Consider the following 22365-nt stretch of genomic DNA (forward strand, 5'->3'; position numbering starts at 1 on the left):
TTAAACGCTCCGGTTTTTTGATTATGGTCTAAACACATGCTCGCTTAGCAATAAAAGTTTTCATTTGTTTCGACTGAACTGAACTCATATAATGGACGTAAGCGCATCGGAATCCGATTTCTGATACAGCATACTGCCGCGAGACATTTCAGGTATGTAATCGGTGACGTCGTCCTGTAGCACGCTAGGGGAACTGCCGCAGCTGTTCTATTGAATTCTAGGTTTTGGTCTGTATCCATCTTACTGTCCTTAGAAAATTTTTTCAAATATAGGCCTGGGGTAGCCATCTTGATGGTAATCAGACGTTCGGAAACTTTGCTTTGTTTCCGTAATAGAATGGTTCGTGGCACAGGAGCAAAAACAGTTTTACTATCGTTACCAAGGTATGCTGGAGACCCTCGTGTGATGGGTAATACCACTTGATTTGGAGTTACGGGGCTTGCGACAGCATCTCCCGGCTTAGAGGTTATATCGGTTCACTAACTTCTGAAAACTAAAAACTCCGGTAGTCTCTGCATTTCTATTAGCTAAGGTCTCTCGACTAGGTGTTTTACAGTTATGCACTAGCAACTGTCCTCAATCTGAAAGTTAATAGCGAACCAGGAATGAAATCGGTCGATCACGAAACGCTTCAATCTAACAATAACAATGACACTAAGCATTTGATTCGTTTCGTGCCACAAGCTTGCAGACCCATTTAACTCAGAGTCCCAACTTCACGAACGAATAGAAAGGACTAAAACCAAACCCAGCTTAATTTGCCTTGTCCTTATTTAAACAATGATACGATGACCATCCGCAGTTCAATTTTTTTCTTGTCAATTCAAATAAACTTTGTTCAAACGTACGAGCCCCAAAGGCGTATCAATTTGAAGATATCACCATTGGTTGCTATATCCTGACGAGACCTCTACTTACAAAATATCCAGGTCGCTTTAACTTGATTAACTTACGTGTGCAACGCTTTCATGGCAATATCACAAATACAATATAATGATACGTTCTTCTTAAAGTTTCGAAACTTTTTGTAGAAGAATTGTTTAAGCCAGTATCGTCTGCCGTACGTCTGAAGGTTGAGCTCTTTATCTTTTGTCGTTTTTCTCGTCTCTGTTAAGCATCGTTACACTATACCTGTTTATGCTACGTCTTATTTGAAGGCTTAAAATTGAGATTTCTAAGTAAAATAGTCTTTTAAGGATCTTTAAGTTGGGATCCTAGTTTTAAAGGATTTTACCATAGGTATTCCTCTAAACCTTTGTAAAGAAGAGCACAGTGGGAAAATGAATCTTATGTAAGTCTAAAAGCTATTGCGGCAAAGCAAGTACGGACTATTTTTGTTAAACATAACATAGTAAAGCCTTGCATTCCTACTCAATTCGATAATGCAAGATAAGAAAACGTATTATAATTATTTTACATTATCCTAATCCATACATATATCTAGATAATAGGTTGTGATTATCGAAATCTGTCCTAAATTTCGAGCCGTACGTAATAGGTTTTTACACGCACATGTCTGAAGCGTTGCATTACACAGCAAACGGATTCTAGAACTGAAATATTTCTTTATCTGAATTTTTTTTTATTAAAATTTATAGTCGACATCTTATTTTTTGGGCAACGAGAGCTTCGGAGCCACGTTCCACGTGTAGGGCATTGCAAATCTCGGTCATGCACGAGCGCTGGACAATGACTCTTGTTACGCAATAAGTACTGTGAGAAGATAGAACACCATATAACCTACCGTACACATTAAAAATATTTAAGAGTATAATAATATATATTCGGAATTGCATAGATAAAACTTAAAATATTTGAGGTGCTTTATCGAAGGGGCCGACGGGTTTGGTAGATGGAGGCCGTTAGTTCTGTCCTTGCGAACGCCACACAGGCCAATATTTCATCACCTTAGACAGTAGTACCGGCACAGAGTAGGCTTTGCTGCCAAAATAAACACTACTAATTTGCCTAATTTTATCTATTTAAAATTACTTTAAATAATTTTCGACAAGGCTGGGCCCATATTTTAGTGTGGTATTCGATACAAAATTAACGACTGTAGTTAGATATAAAATACGAACCAAACATATATGCGATATTTAAATCCGACTAATAAATATTACAATTTGTGGATTAAATCGTGTGGATGACCTATGATAAAAGTTAACGAAAGGATCAGTTTAAAAGGGGATGGCATGAGACAATATGCAGCAAGAGTAACCGCGGACACAGATCCCAAGCGCCTTACATAGAGATTCGCTTGGACATGGCCTGTAGAAGGTTGATTAGTAAATAAATTTATTATAGCAATTTAACATCAAACCTCACAACGTAATTAGAATGATTAACTAGCCGTACAATATGGTTGAACAAAGGAAATGTTTTATTTTACATTAATACCAGTGTACTATTTGGCAAACTGTGCATATTGGAAACAGCTCAGTATCCTTGCACCTAACAGGAAAACATATCAATGCCAGCTTGAAAGATGAAAGTTTGGACCGCCAATTAAGTTTCAAATCTAGAGAACTTCAAGCACAAGCTCTCTTGCTTGAATGTAATAAACTCAATTCTTTCGAAGTATGATAGCGCTGCTTCCATACCGTAGAAAAGTAAACGTTATTATTGATAAACCATTACACACTTCAGCGTCAGGCAATTTTTTTATTAGCTGCCCTTATGATCTCGAAGCAATTCCCGTGATTGCCTGATTTCGGTGCTATCATTAATATTTTTCCAACTAGCGCACTGCCGCCTCTATCAGCGACATCTTTTTCCACGGAAATGGCTTACAATGATTTGCGCCAGAGTCGCTTTACCGTGTGCCTATTAATAGAAGGTGGAGGAACCTGTACGCGTTCAGGACGATGTGTCGAGCCGGTACGTTAGTTCATAGTAGCTATTAATGGAAGGCAGCGTTGGGATGGAAAATCTTTAGAACGACGCGTCAGAGAGTAAAACGCAACACTCAGCTTGCTTTTTGATTGGCTTTGAAGGGCACTCAGAGATTTGGAGTTCGGTTAGCAACGGAGCTAGCCAACCCTAGAGCATAATTAAGCGACTCGCTTGCATAAACCAATGTAGCTATATGTCCAAAAACGTGTCCCTATTCACTAAGCTCCACTCTAAAATTTATTTTCCTTGTACAAAATAAATCAGGCAAAAAGTAAGTTTTAATCTTTGCCTTCACAGGTTTTGTCATCTATATATATATATATATATATATATATATATATATCCTTAAAATTTCACCACTTTTAGTAATCCTTTAGGGATGCCTTTGCCAATGCCGCCATGGCATAGCAATCACAAAAACGTCAACTTTGATTGATGCCTGCTTCTGCGATTGTTTGCACAGACACGGAACTTTACAAATAGAAAAACATGCGCCAGTGAATTTGTCAATTGGTTTGTGTATGCAAAGCAACCTCTGAGCGCATATTCTCTAACTTGCCCTCCCCAACCGTTTATTGCTCGGATTTCGCTACCGATTCCGTAACAGCTTTGTTCCTGATTTGATACTCATGCTTATGTCTCCGCCTTCGAGTAGCGCTACGTATCACATAGAGACTTCGCATTATTCTGATGCATGCCCACATGTACACCCGCCTGCTCGAAGTTTAACTTTAATATAAACAGGGACAATCCACATTCAGATAGCTCGCGGAGACGCGTTGCTTTATCTATTCCACAACCTGTAGCCGCCCTAATGACAGTCCTGGCAGTCAGTAGACCTGCTGCGCGAAAGCAGTCGATAAGACACCTGGAAGCGTTTGCTGGAGAATGCCGTTGAACCGAATCAGAAAAGCGGCCCTCGTAAGTAAATGGGTATTTTGCCTTCCGATTTGCATTTCTAATAGGGTTAGTTAGAAGCAGGGAAACAACTTTCTTCTATATCTATTGGCAACGAAACGAACTTTCTAGATGCTAACGGATGTGGCTCGATCGCTGTGCAATTGCTGCTTCCGTTGGGCGGTGACCACGCTTCTCCGGGCAAAAGACTGGGTCACGTTACTTTTCGAATAGTATAAAACGAAGGATAATGGAATCATTCTGCCGGACATTCTCACGCGTCCTGCATTCTCGTCACCGCTACACAGTCAATGTACAGTTAAGGCGGATCGATCTACTAACTGCGATCCTCTCTTTGCGATGCAGAAACGATTATAGATACGACCGAAAGCTTTGCTGAACATATAGTGGTATCGTAGGATGTATGAAATTTTTGTTAGTCTCTCTAATTTTTGTTAGTTAGTTAGGAAAAATATCTCTAGCTCGCTTAATTCTTGACAGGTGTCATACCGCTCCATGTAATTGTATCGAACCTTACGAGCACAATATTCATACATTTATCTAGTCAAATATATATTTATATAACCTCACGTAACCTTATTCGATCACCATTTCTAGCATTTATTAGCATTATGTTCGAGGGAAGATAGTCATCTTTGGAGTGGTGACAAGGCCCTCTGTTTTTCCTTATCTTATCACTAATTTCAGGTAAACCCCTCAGGTCCGTAGATGAAGGACCGAGTTTCGTCATCGTGGGCAGCAGCAATATCAACGAGGTGTTCTTAATTGTGCAGCAGCGTAAGTTCAAATTACTATAGCAACGTTATTGTAAACAATTTAAAGTTAGGGTAATGTTACGATTGACAAAATGTTATGAAATCAAGTATCATCGGGCAAGTCCTTGGCCTCTCGAGGTATGTTGCCAATTTGCAAAACTAACTTGCAGTTGAAATTTTTTAATCTAACATGTTTCCGGGGTTCGTATAAAAGTATTTCGTTCAAATGTGACAGAATTTTGTCAAAGCTAAGGCTCATCTGGACTTCTTCTACTGATTTTTAAACTAATAGTTGTTTTAAAGAACCCCTTTTTCATTCGTGGTAGCAATGCTGTGATATACTTGAATTACTTTTTTCTACCATAAATAATTATATTTACATGGCCGAGTAGGTGATAATCACACCTCTACTAAGGCCACGTGGAATCCACTCTATTACTTTTTATATAATTGCTAGTGTATGCAGGCTGTTCGTGACAGTGGTGCGACTAACTCGTATCTTGACTTAGCTGGGGCGCACTTACATGCAAAAAAGCCCCACCTTCTATGACCGCCCGGCAGTAGTTTGCGGTTAATCAAACGAGAATCGGCAGTTCTGAGGAATCACAGCAAGGATTTCGAGGACAGTTGTCAAGTACTCCACATCAGTATTCAGTTTCTAAAATACTTTTTACCCCCCTATCTGCGTACTTTCTGCTAGAAAACAGTGAAGTAGTTAGTGTCGCACGTGCAGCTTTTGCACACACACACTGAGGGGCACGCGCCAAATTTCAAATCGAACGGCTAAATAAAAAAAAAAACATAAAAATGACAAAGATTAAAAAATTGCAAGCAACCAATCTAATATTATGTCTAATTATATAGTTACAGATAAAGTGTTGCTTTTTTATTTATTTATTTAAATATTGTGGGTATTGATAACGAGTTATGGTTTAACCATTCTGGGCCTTGACTGCCATATAGGGATCCTATGAATTTTTCTACATGTCATACACCTGTATACTTCATTTTCACCCACTGCATAACTTCTTTTTTTAAGCATCTGACTAACTAAGATGGACAGAGTATTCACGAGTCAGCAACAGTAGCATGTTCTCCTTGCCTCTCTGTCCACTCATTCTCTTCGTTCGTTACTTAATCCCTTTCAGCTGTGCTAGCCCTTCGTCAGCTTTACTATTGCTACTCTGACAAATTAAGCTACCATTGGATCAACTTCACCCTTTTTTCCGCCGCTGACAGGAAGCGCAAAGTGAGTTGCATGCAGAAAGGCAGGACAGAAACATGAGGCGTGATACCATCCGAGATATTCCTCTCAGTAGCTTCGAAGAAAGACTCACCAGCGAAGACATATTTTAATACATCGACACGCGCGCACGTACATTGTGACAGTATATACGTCATTAAACGAAGTTACTGCCGCGCTTGACGATCGATGCGGGCTAACCGAAATAGTTCGCTTGCACGACTGCCTTGGATTGAACACCTTTCTATAGTCGGTCTGTCATCTTGATTCTGGACATAGGACAGCACAGGGAAACAACGCCAAGAGACGTGGCGGGGAGGCCCCTAATTGCCACTGGACATCGGCTATCGACCGAATACTGCCCATGAAGTGAGAAATGACAGCTTACCGTCGGCAGTTTCTGAGCGATGACCAGTTGTGAGGCGGGCATCATCTTTCAGATATAGTATCTACCTAATTCGAATCTACTAGCCTCTGTATATAAACCCCGGCTAACACCATACTCCGTTCACATAACCCTGTGCATCGTTTACGACGAGTTCGACAGTGGGTAGTGCAAAGCATTGTGTGGGCGTACCAGAGGCATCAGGGAGACCTATTGAAGAAATGGGGAAGCCGTTGTCACCAACTTCGAAGCAGAGGCCACAGCAGTGGGCGTATCAAAAACTATTGATGACGGACTACCATCTTGGATGTTTTCGTCTACTTTTCAGGAGGTAGGAATCGAGATTGCCAAATAGATTCAGACCGGGTGAGACGTTGGTGCGGCAGTTATAGGTGCATATATAAGCAATAGAGATATTACGCGCATGATAAGCTTTTCGTGTTGCTCTCGTTGCTACAAGAATCGGCTTTTGTCATAATTCATATGAAATTTGGAAGAGTCTAGTAATAACGCTGACGAACATGTGGTTGTCGTTGGCAATAAAGCACAGTACGGTGTCTTCACTACGTTTCTGATAGATATGTTCTGAAGGAATGTTCTGAATCGTTACATCGATATGTATACTTATATATATATATATAGGATATAAATTCTTTCCGTCAAAAGGGGCTTAAATCAATTTCAATATATGTCGTTATGCGATATTTGCTAAACTCTGCAATAATATACGGTACATACGGTACTAAAAACAAGAATTAACACTCAAATTTGTAATGTGTATAGGGAAGTTAAATTTTCTCAGTACTAGGTGAAGTGGACTGAAGGGCTTTTGCACGAAAGCACTTATGTGATCCATGGCTTCTTTCTATTTTCTTAAAAAAAATATTGTGAATCGTATACCTATGCAGCAGCCGCATGTCACGCATTTCGTTTACGAACTTGAACGCCTTGGAGCGTGCTTACAGGTTATCCATGCAATTCAACTGTTCACTTCTGTATCTGAACAAATCCACAATTGAAAAGTTCGGATATGGCTTTTAGTTTGTCAGAGTTCAGGGGGCAACAGAGACGCAGAGGACTTAGAGATAACAATATTGACAATCCTAAGATACGATCGAGCGTAAATATACTATTGTATATAAAACGATTACAAAAATATCTTGGCTGAATACTGAAAAATGTTATATGTATTTTTTTCGTATTGATATATTTATAGTAACTTCCCCCTGAGATGTTTCTTACGTTTTTGAGGTAGTTTTCAGTTTAGTCTGAGCACTTTGCTATTCAAGTCTTAAAAAAGAAACTTAGATATATCAATACGAGTAGTTAGTTAGCTCATCGCATCTTCTCTGTAATTTCAGAAACCCAAATATGAAGGAAGTCCATATTATACGTCGGTTAATTGATCCGTAGTTAAAGACAATGCATGTGTAGAAGGGTGCTATTTAGAATGATACTTGAGGTATGAAACTAGTAAAGTTATGGCGTGCGCGTATGGTGCTCGTATTCAAACATTGGCCGCAAACATGCATCTCTATTTGACCATAACATCACAGATGTAGTTAATGAAAACGATCAGTAAAAAGGACAATCGTTACACATATCTGAACGTACTATCTTTTACAGTTCATTATGCAGTGTTATTAATTTAGTGTATCTGTATAGTGGCAATAACTTAGACCGGGGTTCACAATAAAGTTTTACAAGTTCCAGGGGGACATAGTCTGGTTTCTATAAGCTCAACAATATTATACTTAACAGTTGGAAGACTAGAGGGTTCTGGAGAAACATCAAAGCCCCGCAAACAAACGCTACCCATAAATGAGAACCGAAGTTGTCGATCAGCGGTAATTAGTCGTGACGACACGATCTGCCATACACTTCTATATTATTATATGGCCTCTTTTCATTCACGGAATGTCAAAATCATTCTTTTCTAGATTTAAGAATCATTACATTTGTATCTGCCTAAGGACAGCTGTTAACACTCAACTAGATAGATGGAAAAGGTTTATAGGAAGAACCGCGTTTCAATCAGGCTCTACTTCGTTAAAGCAATGTACGCGTACCACGGAACTGTTGATGCTGAAGTTTTTCGGTTCGCAAATAAACTTAATATACCTTTTAAAGGTACAATATAAAGTGCTACCCTATTAATCATATTAAGTTACATTGACAAGCTATCAATTCGTATTAGCATAATTCATAACTTGCCTTCAAGGTTTTAATTATTATGACCTTGGAACCGCATTAGATATGAAAAGAAAAGTTGCCTGAGTTTTATAGATACCATTTTTCAGGGTCTCAAAAGCTATAGCTATGCATATTTTGATATAGAAATCAGGGTCATTCCATTACGTTGATCTCGGACTAATCGAAACTCGGTTTTCCGTTAAATATTCTTCCGACATAGGTAAAAGCTCTAGCGCTAGTGTCCGGAGCAAGTCAGAGTGGCATAACGGTTGGCAGGTTGGCTCCTAACCATTTTCGCACCTTATCAGGCTCATTGATTACAATGTTTCTCTCAGAGTGAGTGCTGCTGGCGCATACAATATCGTTATTTAGCTATATATTGAAAGTGAAATCGCTTGATGAATGAAATGAAATTGAAAGAAAAATAGTTTTTATCGAACGAGAGCATTATTTGAGTCCACCCTGAAAAAGCCACCTACCTATAGTTCCCCCAAGCATTTCCGTTTTGGCTGCGTTTCGGCCGTGAGAGATGCTCATCTTTTCGTTTTCTTCAATATATACCACCACTAAGAGAAGGGAATTTCAATGATCAGTTTTCTTTCCGCGAAATTTTTATGATATGTCATATTTGCATGCCCGGGCCGACGTTCATCTTTAGGCCCCAATATCACTCTGTGTCGTCCTTTTTCGAAAGCCATCATTTTCGCTACAATTTCCCGGATTCAAAAGGCGCTGAACTCAGCATGGATCTCTGAGAGCTTTTACAAGTTTACATATATACGTACGTACGTACGTACGTACGTACGTACGTACGTATACTTGTCCTTATAGTATATCAGATATACGAGAGTAATACGCCACCACCTCAAACGCGAAGAAGTTAATAAAAATGCTAATATTCGTATTTCGAAATAAAAGAAGGACTGTAAAAGAAAGGACCAGCCGGAAGAGGGACGTAAAGTTCTTTCTTTTTGCTTTTTTGTTCCTTAAACTCTCCTCTGAGTCAATCTGTTCAAACGTAAGTCGGCGCAATCTTGTTAACGTTCTATCAGACGCGCTGTCTACATCGTTCCCTTCAGTTCATCCCACAAGAGGCAAGACGAAAGTATAGTAAAAGATGTAATGTTACAGTTATTACACGTGCGAAGTCATAATACTATATTATTTGTGATAATCCACACTAATTCAATGATGTTTTTATGTAAACAGCAGAAAGTACGGTATTGGCCCTTTTCGATGATATACCTCGTCGTACGAGGTTTGACCCTGTGGACGTATCGGACCGAAATAATGTACAACATAAAAACACAACGCGTATTGTTTCGGCGTAGAATGCCAATAGCGCCTAATATATATATGAAAAGCGCAGATATCGTACTTCCTTTTTAGTATACTGCTAGGCGTCTATTCCGTCATAGATATTTAATTTTTGATTGATGAAAGACTTGATCGTTTCCTGCTATTTACATAAACATTCGTTTATATAAAAATAGTATTATATAAAAAATAATAGAGAACGCAGCGCGGCTTATCGCCAGTGACTTTGCACATGTAATGATTCCATTATTTCTTTCTCTATTATATATAAGGTAAGTATAAGTGTTTCTCTTAACGAAGAATTGGATAATAAATAATTATCTCTACATACAGATAAGTTGTATATTCAAAAGTAGTTTCTACATGCTGCCTATCCTTTTAACGCGTATGAAACACTGGATCAAACAATCAATTATTAACAAAAGAAAATTTTATCCCTGGAGCGAAAAAACACCTTGTTTATATTATTTCCTATGTTAGGTCAAAGGTCTGACACGTGCTGAAAATCCCTAAGGAAAGCAGTCGACGTCAGTGCCCATAACGGCGTCAGTCTCATGACAGATAGTACTAGCATTGTCGGCCTTCTATTTTACTTCAGTTATAAAACCGATATGTCATATAATGTTCACAGCCCGTTTATAGAGTGTCGTATCCTAAAAGTATCGGTTACGTCTTAAGCTCGTTGTTTAGAGGTATTTTTGTAAAGTAAAAGATTAAATTAGCAGAATTTTCTTGGATCGAACCTAACCTCCTCGAACATGAGGTTCAAACGAAGTGCACTAATATGAAGTAGGTGCCTATCACAATGTAGGCCCTATTCAGTGCTTTACGACGTATTGTTTGTTCAGTAAATTTGCATTTTATTTAGACACAACAATGGCATTCGTCTATATATCTCTCTCTATCTACTGAAAGGGTTAGTTGTAAAAAAATGTCATCAAATCGACGTATTGCCTCCTAAATGTTATAATGAATGCCGGTATTACAAAAGATTATAGAATTTTCAGAGCTCAAAGTCTCTAATGATAGCCAGCTCCCGATGATGATATGCTAATCAGCCCAGACCCATTACCTTCGACTGAAGACTGTATCGGCCGTGTAATTAATTACTTTACCTCCGCTCAACTTCAACAATAATTGTATTTGCGATATAAGTCGACTTCCTGAGCCAGATAAACAAATTTATTGATCGATGAAGATTTGCCTGTACAGCCCGTCAAGATGTGATTAAGCCAGAGATAGAATTAATTAATGACATTTCTCTCGCTATCATTACCTCAATATTGAATGTAGGCCAAATTTTCCACATGAATACGATACGAATTGCCATAGGCCAGTTCAGCTTCTAGATTGTCTCCTTAATCCTGTTTAAAGGGGACGTCCGGTGAAGCAAAGTCACTTTTGTAACAGCCAACTATCAGATATGCCACAGCGTGTGCCTTCAACATTTCTACAAATTGCCCGAAAACTGCATTGCTATCGGATAAGGGAGCATAACCAATGCCTTGTAAACGCCTAGCGTAACTGTTCATTCACATGCAGCATCCTTCAAGAACGAGGCGTAATCACCTGCGACAAACGGGATCGGCGAAACAATGAAAAATGAAAAAGAAAGAAAGCAGCATTGATATTTATTGACAGCACGAACAAGGTAGCTTATATCTACATCAATCAGGCAGAAGCATTGTATAGATGAGCATTCAATTTCTTCGATTTTCTTGCTGGTGGCTTGAAGAAAAGTTTCCTTAATTGCTTCTAGCTCGTGTCAGACGGATCCTTTGCTATGGGATTATTTGTATCTTTTCAATTTTACTTCAACAAAGACGCCACGGACGTCTCATCACACCAGCCATCATCATCATCATACTCTCAGATAGGCCGAGGCTAGACCTATCGCATTAGGTTCTCAAGCTATAAGAAGAGGACGTTGATTTTTTTCTCTAGAAGACTGGTCGCTTTTTCCGCGAGGCTGCTGAATAGAACCTTTTACGATAAGTGACTAACGGATCGCCCATCTACCGCATCTATTTTTCAACCGTATCGACATTCTATCACTGAGAGAAGCTTCGACACGTGCGCCTCTACGAAGGCGATGAGGCTACCTCAAAATAAAAAAGGACGAGGAAAAGCTCTTGAGGTGTCCTTCAAGGCCATCGACAACCTTTCTTCACTAGATGGAATCCTAACATTTGAAACTCTTTCACGACGAGGAAAAAACACTGAAGCAAAATAGGCCCTCTCTGTTTCTAAATGCTGCTTTGCAGTGCGGAGTATATGTAAACGCGAAAAAAATCATCTTATGCGAGACGTCATCCATGTATAGAAAATCTTATGCGACACATAAATCTCAGAGCACCTTTTGAGTTCCAGACGTTAGTGCCAGCATTATTTCCAGCAAGAATTCAAGTTCACTTTGCATCGAAAAATTCATTTTCAATTAGCTAAAGATTCTACGCACAATCTATTTTTTACGTTTAACCTGGTATCAGTTAACTATCTTCAAACCGATATGTGTGTACTCTGTTAATCTGAGTAAAGCTCTCTCTTATTCATTTGAAGGAATAAGACCTAAATCCGAAAAATATAGTGAGTAGGTACGAGTGCATGACTTCAAAAATCAGCGTTCCGATTTCGTCGCAGGAAACGGTACTAATAATGGAGCCATGACGCCTGAAGCGAATCGGTGAAAGTGTAAGCGACCAAATGGTGCCTACCTCGTTTTAATGAAAAGTACTGGCGACCGGCGAAAACGGAAACGTAATCACAACGAAGTTTGAAGGCTGCACAGACAAATCCATGGCATCATTAAATACCGAAGACAAAGTAACATTTACCGAAACGCGAAAGTGTATAAAGCAGATTGATGGGAGGCATCATCGTCGTATATCACCATAGAAATTATGTCATTTTCAATATTAGTACTGAAAATATCTGTGATTTTTGACAAACGCTTAAGATTTCACTTGCTTGTAATACTGAACATAACATTCATTTCAACGTTCCATTGAGACGCTCGAGCTAGCAACAGAAAGCACCTTAATCTTTTCTAATAACTACCAAGTCCGCTTAGCATTTGAAACCAGCGAATGTATTTTTCGTAGCTTTTTTATATTCTTTTACATGCTATATACATATTAATACTATTATCTAGTTTGTCTTCTTCGATGTTTAGCACCTTTGATGAAATCGGAATATTTTACAGATCGTAACGGCCGCATAAATACAACGAGAAGATTCGAAACTCTGAAGCAATGAAGGTGAAACAATGAGATTTATATTACTGAACCGCAAAAAAGACATGCAGTAGGTATACGTAAAATAATACGTGATCTCTAGTTAGTTATCTATAAAAACAATACGATAATCACATGTATGTTGCCGCCATCACATTTGTGTACATTGTATATATAGACGGGATCTGAGTGAAATGTATCTATTTCTTCTATTATGTAACTATTGCAGATGGACGTAACCTTGTTACGACTACCCTGACGGCAAGCTAAGGTACAGCCTATCTCCTCGTTGTAACTACGTGAGTTTGAATACCGTGTCTCGCTCTTGAGACGTGTTTACATCCACACTCAGTTAATCGTACTTGAGTTAACCACCAGTCATCATCCGCGATACGATAAGTGAAGATACTAATTTTGTACACCGCCGATCAATCTCCAGCTTTTTCTTTTGTTCAAGGAGGCCCACATTGCTATTTTTTCCAACTGAATTTATATACTGGTATTCATAGCTGATTTTCTCTCTGAAAACGAGCTAAAAAATAATTAGTAGCTGAAAAAGGGACCTACATTATGGGGTAAACTGCTCCCAGATGCTCTTTTTAGAATGTCCATTACATACATATCTACGCGGCCATTCTACTACTTGGATGGTTTCTCGTCATATCTGCCCACCTGGAAGAATAAAGAAAATATTCTTCATTCGGTAGTTGTGTTTTTGATAGCTAATTATAGGTAGATTCTTTCACTGTTTCACCGCGATTCATCATATTCCACCACCGTCACTATCTGAAAACAGCGCTCACTATTGTGCGGTCCTGAAAAGCATATGTTTAACAAAGCCTCATCAATTACAGCTTTGAACGTTACGAAGATACGGTTGATGACGTAATCGTCACTGAACATAGATACGGCCGTATTTTGCAAACTGACATTCTAGCCTCATAGAGTACGTGTTAACTTCGAAGGTCGTTGTCTGAGAAGAGTACATCAAACGCTTTTGTAGTTCCGCGCAAATGTTTCAGCTAGGACACAATGTATTGATAGCTTATCTTTAATACATAATAAATTTTTGGTAAAAGTTTTGCTCTTCAAAGCCAACTGCGTAAAAGTGACATCAAGAAGCGCGACGATGAGACAAATACTACTTGTTTATTATCTGTTCCAGAAGGTATTATATATATCGTAATTGTTTGTCTCATCTACGTATATAATTCTGGAAACGACTCACAAATACTAGATAATGTATGTGAATAAAAAAAAGCTGTACTTATATATATATGTTCGGCCGAGAACGCCGCATCAGAGATCTTTACTTAAGCCATTAGTTGAAATGTAAATGGTAGTTACATAGTGCAACTTCATCACGGTTAACAATTACTATCTTCCAAGGATACTTCCCACTTGAAACACTGAATGAACAAGCTGTTTCGACATTATATGACGTCTACGAGCAGAGATTTCTAAAAATGGGACTTGTCTGATAAATCAGAAACGAAAATGCATCACATAAATCGCCCAAGATCTAAAGCAGACTACCTGTTGGACCCTACATTGGTGCAGTATTCCGTGGTTTGCCTGCTCTAAGCATTTAATAATTATCTAGACACAACATTAAATATGAATAGAGCTAATGTTAATTTTACTGGTTGTTTTGCGATAGGGTCACCCGTAAAACGATTCGTGCTAACCTATATAAGCTTTCAAAATTTCCCTTCCATTTATTCTACGTTTCTACTGTGCCTTGCGAAAAATCTTGCAGTGTTTCTCTGTAATTCGCTATTTTGTATACTACGCTCCTCCGTTTAAGTTTTTCTTGGCAAACTTGAGCTGTACCAATAGACTTCTCTAATCAAACCGATAACGCTAAGCTATGTCCTTTAAGTGCAATGTCGATCGTAGGAAGTCATGACTCGCAAATAACCGTAGAAAAAGAACTAAAAGAAAATCTTATAACTCAGTCTTCCAACGCAGCCGACGCAGGCTGCTGATTGCTGTTCGGACCAGGAAAGTTGGCTATCCGTTTGACGACAATGTTCCAATAAAGCACTTAAATCTATAAGGATTTCGTCAACTTGCCAGACACTCACTATGCCCATTTCTTCCTTAAGCACGACTGGCTGTTGACCTATCTGTTGCAGTGATTTGGAGCGCAATCTTGAATGAATCTACTTTATTTACCCTGAAAAAACGTGACTTCGATAAATTGGCGATTCTTTTTTTCAGTTTTAATATTGCTCTTTTCCTAAAGTATCTCACTGTGAGACGCAAACTCTTAATCCACCTACTTACACGTCGAAATGAGTAATTTTTTCGAATCCTAACCTGTTTTGGTGTTTCCGATGGCCAACTCATTAAGGCCGGAATAACTTGTCCAGTTAGAAATTAGCAAAAAAAAAACGAGACATAAAAAATTACAAACTCGATAAGGAGCTATCATGGACGTGATAAATGACGGCCTAGTCTGATTTACTCCACTGTGCCAGACTGCCACTGTTACTTCTTCACCCTGAAACGACTTTCGTCTGTACTCTTAGCATTTCGCTAGTCGCCTTACGCGTTTCTGCCTTTCTGGTGCAGCCACGAGCGTCCTGTATCATCCACCTACTAACGTACTTTATGTCTTCTCGCCCGCGAATTTCAAGTGAGAGGGAAGCTATTATGATAGTGTCGGACGACATACGGTAGTGATATCGCATTTCGGTAACGGCAACGGTGAAACAGTCACGCCGAAGCGGTCTTAACGCCAGGTTGATGCGCCTAATTTGCCTCCTGAGGGAGATAATAGCGGCGTCGGTGGAGCTACACCTATCAGCTAGCGAATCCTATCGTTGTTCTACACTCTGCTTACCCAGTAGTCCTTTCGCTGGCTGTCAAAATGAATACTCGAGTTATCTTACCGGCGTTCGCGATTATCGCTAGTAAGTGTTCTACCGGCCGATCAACGCCGTGACTTTTGGTCAATAGGCGTGTTCGAGTCGGCACGCTAATCCCGCAGCCAAATGAAATCGGAATAGTATCTATAGATTACGGGCAAAGATGCATTCGTACTCATAGGCGTCTGTTTATGTTTTATGTGGCCCCGCAATGATACGCCTCAGTAAAGGATAAAAGCACGACGATTACAATACCGTATCTCAGTGTGCTAGAGTCGTGCTTACTGTTCCAGAACCGTCAGTACTGTCACCGTGCTTAGGATTTAGCTGACGAGCGAAGAACGAAATGCGCAACCGCTGGAATATCGTTAATTGTTCTTATCATTTAGTTAAACTGTTAGAACGGTGTACACAAATATAAATAGGATCTTATTCGACCTATTTTCGCTGCATGTATCAACGTCGTGTTTCGAAAAAGACTATTTTGATTTGGAATATGAAATTATTAAGTTAGATAAGGACACAGGTCCCATGGGACCAGCCAGTTAGACTAACCACAAACGCATTATCATTTACTCCGATCTCTCTCCAATACAAAACACAATTAATTTTCCTTTCTCTAATTTCCCTTCGATTCAATAAGTTTTCGCCAAGTAATTGACACTGAGATACTATGCCGTTTGTCCTCTCATGTTACAGTCATCATCGTGTTTATTGCCATGCTTGGCGCCAGCAGCGGACGGGGCGCACAGCTCGAAGCTTCCATACCTAAAGGAAACTTAACCACTGAGCAGTCAGCGAATCACCTATCACCTGTACCTCCAAAACTCATCCACGTTGCCTTGCTCTTCCGTCATACGGTTCGCGCACCGCGACTTTTACCAATAAGTGACCCTCTACTCCGGTTGGAATCCTTTCCGCGTGGCCTAGTACGGAGTACACGTAAAGGACTTCAAGCCGCCCGCAATACGTCGCTCATCTGGAAAGACTGGTACAAAAACTTCCTCACTGGTATGCATTAGATCTACCTATTTGCGCAGAAAATTCTCCTATGCAAGCAAGGGATCTGGCCGCCGTTGCAAGACCTTTATAGCTATCGCTGAAAACCCCCCTTTATTGTCCAAGAAACGTAACAGCCTTTCGAACAGCTAGGCCCGCTCGTTATTATAATTACTTAACAAAACCCATTGCAAAATTCGTAAATGTGTGATACTAAGACCGCATCATTGGATTGCAAAAGCATCTCATCAGTCGAGACTTGTGACGGCATCTTGAGTAAAGTCAAATTGAGCTGCAATACAACCCACACACGATATATAAGAGACGATGTGATACTTCGCATGTAGGTAAATGTTAGACAATATTTAGCATTCGACCTTTTAGCTCGCTGCAAGATCTCAATATATAGTACGCAACAGAACTTTTAGCAGAGGTTTTTTAGCGGCCCCATTTACTACTGTAGCCGCCTTGTAAAGAATAGCCACCAACACGCCGGCCCAAACATCTAGTAGAGATATTTAGATAAAATTCTGACTTACATCGTTAGTCCAACTATTTTCAGTTGCTCATATATAAAAACTAAACCAAAAACAGCTCCAGTCCACTAACGATACTGTTATCAGTTGTATAACGGTGTACTATAACTGACAGGTCATAAAATATATTCCTAGTTTGCTCTTATTTACCTGCCTTGCCATGCTACTTGGCCACGCCAAGTTTTCATTATATATGTCTTGATGAGACGATTGATATACGTAGGTAGTTTGACCTTTAACAGGCCCGCTGCAAGCGCCAGAAACGTGGTAAGCAGACTAAACTATTACGTGTTTTATGTCGCTAACGTTAAACATCTATTCTAAGTAGAGCCTCACTAGTTGAGTAATATTTATAACGTGCCCTTGTTGGCCCGATGTATTTTGGTAATGCAAATTCTCTACAAGGTATTTTCTGACTAAAGTGATTTTAGCGCTACAGTTATAACGGTTTAGTGTATGAAACACTGAGTTCCAATAGCAATTGAAAATGCTATCCGAGAATAGAATTCAAAATCATCTAGGCAAATTAGTACACTGTGAGACGGGTCAAACCCTATATCAACAGTGTTTTCAACAACAAAATCGTTTGTATACGAGTTTTAGCTCATTAAAATGAACGATTTTTCTTAGTCTAATGAGGTGGATGGCTTTCCTTCAGGCAACCCAAACGAGGTTTTCGCACGCAGCTCACAAGCCGAACGATGCTATGAGACACTCGCCATGGTACTGCATTCATGGTATCCCTCACCTGATGACATTCCTCTCAGCCAAGTGGCAATCCGAATGCCCCCACGTGGCACGGACAAATACGTAGAGAACTGCGGTCAAATGGCGTACACAGCTCGCCTTTACAACCCACAACATCCAATTCCGCACGAAATTGCCAAGGAAGAAAACTTCTACACAGTTGGCCAGTACGTCGATTTCCTCAGAAACATGGTAAGGGTAAAAAAAACTGAAAGAATTAGAGATTTATTAGACCTTTTTTTTTCTTTTATTTCTCTGATTGAGGGTTCACTTGAAATTACCAAAACCTCTTTTCCAATCATCGCCCTAATCGGCGTCCTATACAGCAGAGATTGATACTCAAGCATTGAAGTATCTCAGAATACGTAACTACATGTATTTTTCGAAAGCCCGTAAAAAATAAATACCGGATTATCGTGTTGTCGTCACTTTAGTAATACATGCGATTATGCAAATCTAGCTAGTATTAGGTTCTCCACGGACAAGTAATTGTCCTTTTTGCCCTCTACGCTTGTATCCCAACCCTCAACTTATTATTCATGCAGCTTGACCAGTAACTTCTATGCAGATAACCCTTTATTGAATACAGATTCTTCACTGCACCATTGTGAGTACCTTGCGTCTCGCAGAGAACGGTTTAAAGGGATATCGAAGGTTGTTTTGTCGACTCTTTGTATGTAATGCCCTTAATCGATTCAGCAAAGTCAGGCTGTTTCGCCCTGCCTATGTCTACCACTTCGTCTTAAGTACGGCTTAATCTCTAGACCGGCTACAGAAACAATGGTCATGACAAGATCTAAATTTTCCAGTTTTTCCCTACTTAAGGACACTGATTCTGACATCCTCTATTTGTGGAATAAACTGGCGGCCAGTTACAGCCCCAAGGGCTAACAATCATAGAGCATACAAAGGTGAATATACGTCACGTAGTTATAAGGTGGCCGTATCAACGATGTCATGATGTGTCGTATAGTAAGAAATGAGTCTATTTTCATTAATGCTACCAAGTCATTTGTCAACACCAGACGGTAGAATGTCTCATGCCTTTTCATTATTCTGGTTGGATTTATTTGTGGTGAGCGAATACATATGTACTCTATACTCTGAAAACGCTCAAGTTTGCCCTACTTATTTTGATTGGCTACTAATTCGCTACTTCAGATTTAGTGGTTTCGATAAACAGTATCCCCATTAGAATTTAGATGTGCATGTTTATTACCATTGGATGTCTAAGGACAGTTACCTGTTCAGAGTTAAACCTCAAGAATGATTAGGCCTCATCCAGCCACAGCCTGAAATTTCGTTAACAGATATGCGTCCGCAACTGTTTTAACGTGGTGTACAGTAAGTGCGTTGCATCCTTCCTGTAATGTGAAAGTGGGCGCTCAAAAAAAAATACCTCCTGACCTCAAAAGACACCACTGCCACCTTCTGTATTTTGCCAATGGTCCTGTGGTCCCAGGACACGGACACATCTCTGATACCCAATATTTATTAATGAAATATGATTTTAATGAAAGTAACTGCATTTCAAGTTGAGTTTAGTAGTTACCATCTTTGTAGTTTCTACGGTAGCAGCATATGTAAAAATGTACTTAGACTCTTTTGCATGAAAAGGCCTAAATTTTGCTATGCCTGCTGATGTTGCGCAGTGCCTATAATTTGAATTTTTTAAGATATTTTGTCAGCTTGTCAGAAGCATTAAATGCATTTTGAATGTGGATATATATATATATATATGTATATATATAATATGGATCTACGCCTTTTTGAGCACAGACCTTCCATATGCGCCTTCTGTTACGTAATATCTACATTATGGGCAATATAGTGCCATTGACATCATTTGATAAGTGTAGTTGCGTAAGCCATGCCGTGAACTTGATGTATTGATATTTCTTGGTTGCAGCGCCAAGATAATCTGAAGGTCTCCTTAGACAATTACTTGCGACCGATCTTAGAAAACACAGTGTGACTCATCGCAATAACTGGATAAGTGAAAAACTGCAATGAATAAACAAACTGAAATTTTACGTAAAAATGAAGATGTCGTCGGCTATCTAATGAAGACTTTTGAATGTGGACAGCTTGTAGATCAGAAACTTAAGTTACCTTAGTGAGGTAATCGCTTGTGTAGCTATGGTAAAAAAAAAACTTTAAAAAACGGAAGTATTCTGTTGCCTGCCATTTATAATTTACTTCAGTGTTTTTAATGGTCGTATAATTAATAATGCTGCGTAAAAGAAGGCACATGGTTTCAGCTCAAAAGGACTTAAATCGATATATATGTATATCGATATATATGTATATATATATATACTACTGACAAACTCTGACAAAGCCTCTGACAAAATATCCTAAAAAAAATTTACATAATATGTACACTATGCAATATCGGCAGGCGTAGGCAGGTTTAGGGTTTTCCATGAAAAGGGTCTAAGTACATTTCTATATATGCTGCTGTCGGAGGAACTACAAAGACGAAAGTTACTGAACTTAACTTAAAATGCAGTTTAGGTCGACGACCTTTTTCGTTCAGAATAAAAAGGGAACACTTGATTATTTACGCGCGATATGAAATTGCTATCGTCGTTTTTAGCCAACATGGATTTGGGTCCTTTGCTTCTTCACATTGTAAGTCTTACATTGCTACTAACCGCACTATGTTCATGCTGCTTTTACTGAAATCTCCTAAGTCTATGTTTTCCAAATAATAATAGAAATATTGCTTGCGTGAAGCGGCGTTGTTTGCGGTCAAATAAATGAGTCCGCCACGAATCTATATGGGAAGTACTCTGAAGACCTACTTAGTATTTTGTTTCAACTAAAACTTGCATTGCTGGCCAACAGATAAAAAAAGTAGTCTTTCAATTAGCGTATAAGCATTTTGTATTTCTTTTCCTGTTCTAGACAGGTGAGCATAATCAATCGTTGAGCTACTTCTACATGGCATACATGGAAGGCTTCGTGTCGATTGACTTCGAGCATCGATTTACTAAAGATGATCACTGGATATTGAAGTACCCCAAGACAAGAGAGTTTTCCCGACTTTATATTCTCGAAATCAGGTAATAAGAGCTGCTACCGTTTCTGTATATTGCGTTCCTCTTCTTAAAAAGCAGGGGCCCCTTTTTATCTCATACACAACCATTTTTTGTCCATAGATAACATCCTTCTTTTTTTTTTAATTCTAGAAAAAGGATCGTTCAGTAATTTAGCGCACATTAACAGCTATAGAGTATCTTTTTGGTGGTAATACTAATAATCATTGAAGAAATAGTTTGACTAATTCCTTGTTGACGGGTAACGTGCTGGCATCTTGCTAACTATATGCGCGTGCTAAGGTAGCCTCTACCGCTTACGTGAACAAAGAATACTATCTATATAAATAAGTTGCGGACACATCTAATAGGTCATCCTTATGGTAATCAATCCGTATACTTTTCTCGGTTGTCAACAGTATCGACGTGCTCGGCCCTTATTACGGGCACCACCTGTTAAACGGAATCGCCGATCAGCTGCAAAGCTCCTCAGAAGGCAGCTCTAAATTTAAGCTGTCCCTCTTTTCGTTTCACGATATCAGTGTTCTTTCGTGTCTGCGTGCGTTAGGCATCAGAAACAAGGCTGCTGAGCCACTTTCCACAATGGCATTCGAACTGTGGAAGCATGAGACCCCTGGTAAGACTGATCAATTCCGTGTGGCTTTAAGAATGAGTGAAGGCCTTACAACTAATTGGGTCTATCAGCCGGATGAGTACCTAAAAATGAAGAACGCCGGTGGCCAGGTAATTGACGAATTAGGTGAGGTTCTTCACATTATGAGAACCTTTTACGAGCATAGGCTCAATATAACTAATTGTGGATATTTTGGTAATGATGCCAAAATTTAACTTGACGAGTGTCTAAGAAATGTTACCACGGTTGATATTTAAAGTTGATTTTAAAAATCTTCGCAACAATTCAGGTAAGGCTGTGATTTGTACTGAAAACGTATCGTGTTTGCCTAAGCTGAGTTGGTTCAAGAGTTAGCCACTTTTCGAAACGTTCAGTCGGTGAAGTTAAATATCATTACATATTTCACCGATTGAAACAAACACCAATTCTAGTTAAAATGATTTAATAGCTTTTTTAAACTCGAACTCAATAAAGTTATGTATTTGCATTCAATGATGTGCTTATTTTAGTTTTGGACAAGGAAGAGCAGCATCAACCAACATTTAACTAACTAAAGTAATATTGATTAACTTCCCTAGTACTAATATGAAAGTACA

The 22365-nt window shown here is 39.2% G+C and overlaps 1 protein-coding gene and 1 long non-coding RNA gene across 4 annotated transcripts; both read left to right on the top strand.

The window, feature by feature from the left end:
* The first annotated feature begins 3349 nt into the window (after positions 1–3349).
* On the top strand, positions 3350–8277 carry LOC147758624 (uncharacterized). 2 transcript variants are annotated; one of them, XR_015318968.1, is made up of 3 exons: positions 3350–3816; positions 4501–4590; positions 5717–8277. It is a non-coding gene; the product is annotated as an uncharacterized LOC147758624 (long non-coding RNA). The 2 variants fall into 2 exon arrangements; XR_015318967.1 differs by lacking the exon at positions 3350–3816 and adding an exon at positions 4071–4214.
* A 7355-nt stretch (positions 8278–15632) lies between these two features.
* Positions 15633–22256, top strand: LOC111242851 (prostatic acid phosphatase-like). 2 transcript variants are annotated; one of them, XM_022787744.2, is made up of 5 exons: positions 15633–15857; positions 16512–16823; positions 18006–18286; positions 21005–21162; positions 21555–22256. In XM_022787744.2, the coding sequence occupies exons 1-5, from the start codon at positions 15815–15817 to the stop codon at positions 21982–21984; spliced, it is 1224 nt and encodes a 407-aa protein (XP_022643479.1). In that variant the 5' UTR covers positions 15633–15814; the 3' UTR covers positions 21985–22256. The 2 variants fall into 2 exon arrangements, with proteins under 2 accessions (XP_022643479.1, XP_022643480.1); XM_022787745.2 differs by lacking the exon at positions 15633–15857 and adding an exon at positions 15982–16186.
* Positions 22257–22365: the final 109 nt, after the last annotated feature.

The sequence above is a fragment of the Varroa destructor genome, unplaced genomic scaffold, assembly GCF_002443255.2.
Source record: "Varroa destructor unplaced genomic scaffold, Vdes_3.0 BEIS01000001.1, whole genome shotgun sequence".
NCBI classification, from domain to species: domain Eukaryota; kingdom Metazoa; phylum Arthropoda; class Arachnida; order Mesostigmata; family Varroidae; genus Varroa; species Varroa destructor.

Bases quoted from the DNA above. Each gene is read 5' to 3' on its own strand.
- LOC111242851 (XM_022787744.2), top strand. From the start codon at position 15,815: ATGAATACTCGAGTTATCTTACCGGCGTTCGCGATTATCGCTA. The intron at 15,858-16,511 runs GTAAGTGTTCTA...CTCATGTTACAG, and splicing joins GGCGTTCGCGATTATCGCTA to TCATCATCGTGTTTATTGCC. The intron at 16,824-18,005 runs GTATGCATTAGA...GCTTTCCTTCAG, and splicing joins GTACAAAAACTTCCTCACTG to GCAACCCAAACGAGGTTTTC.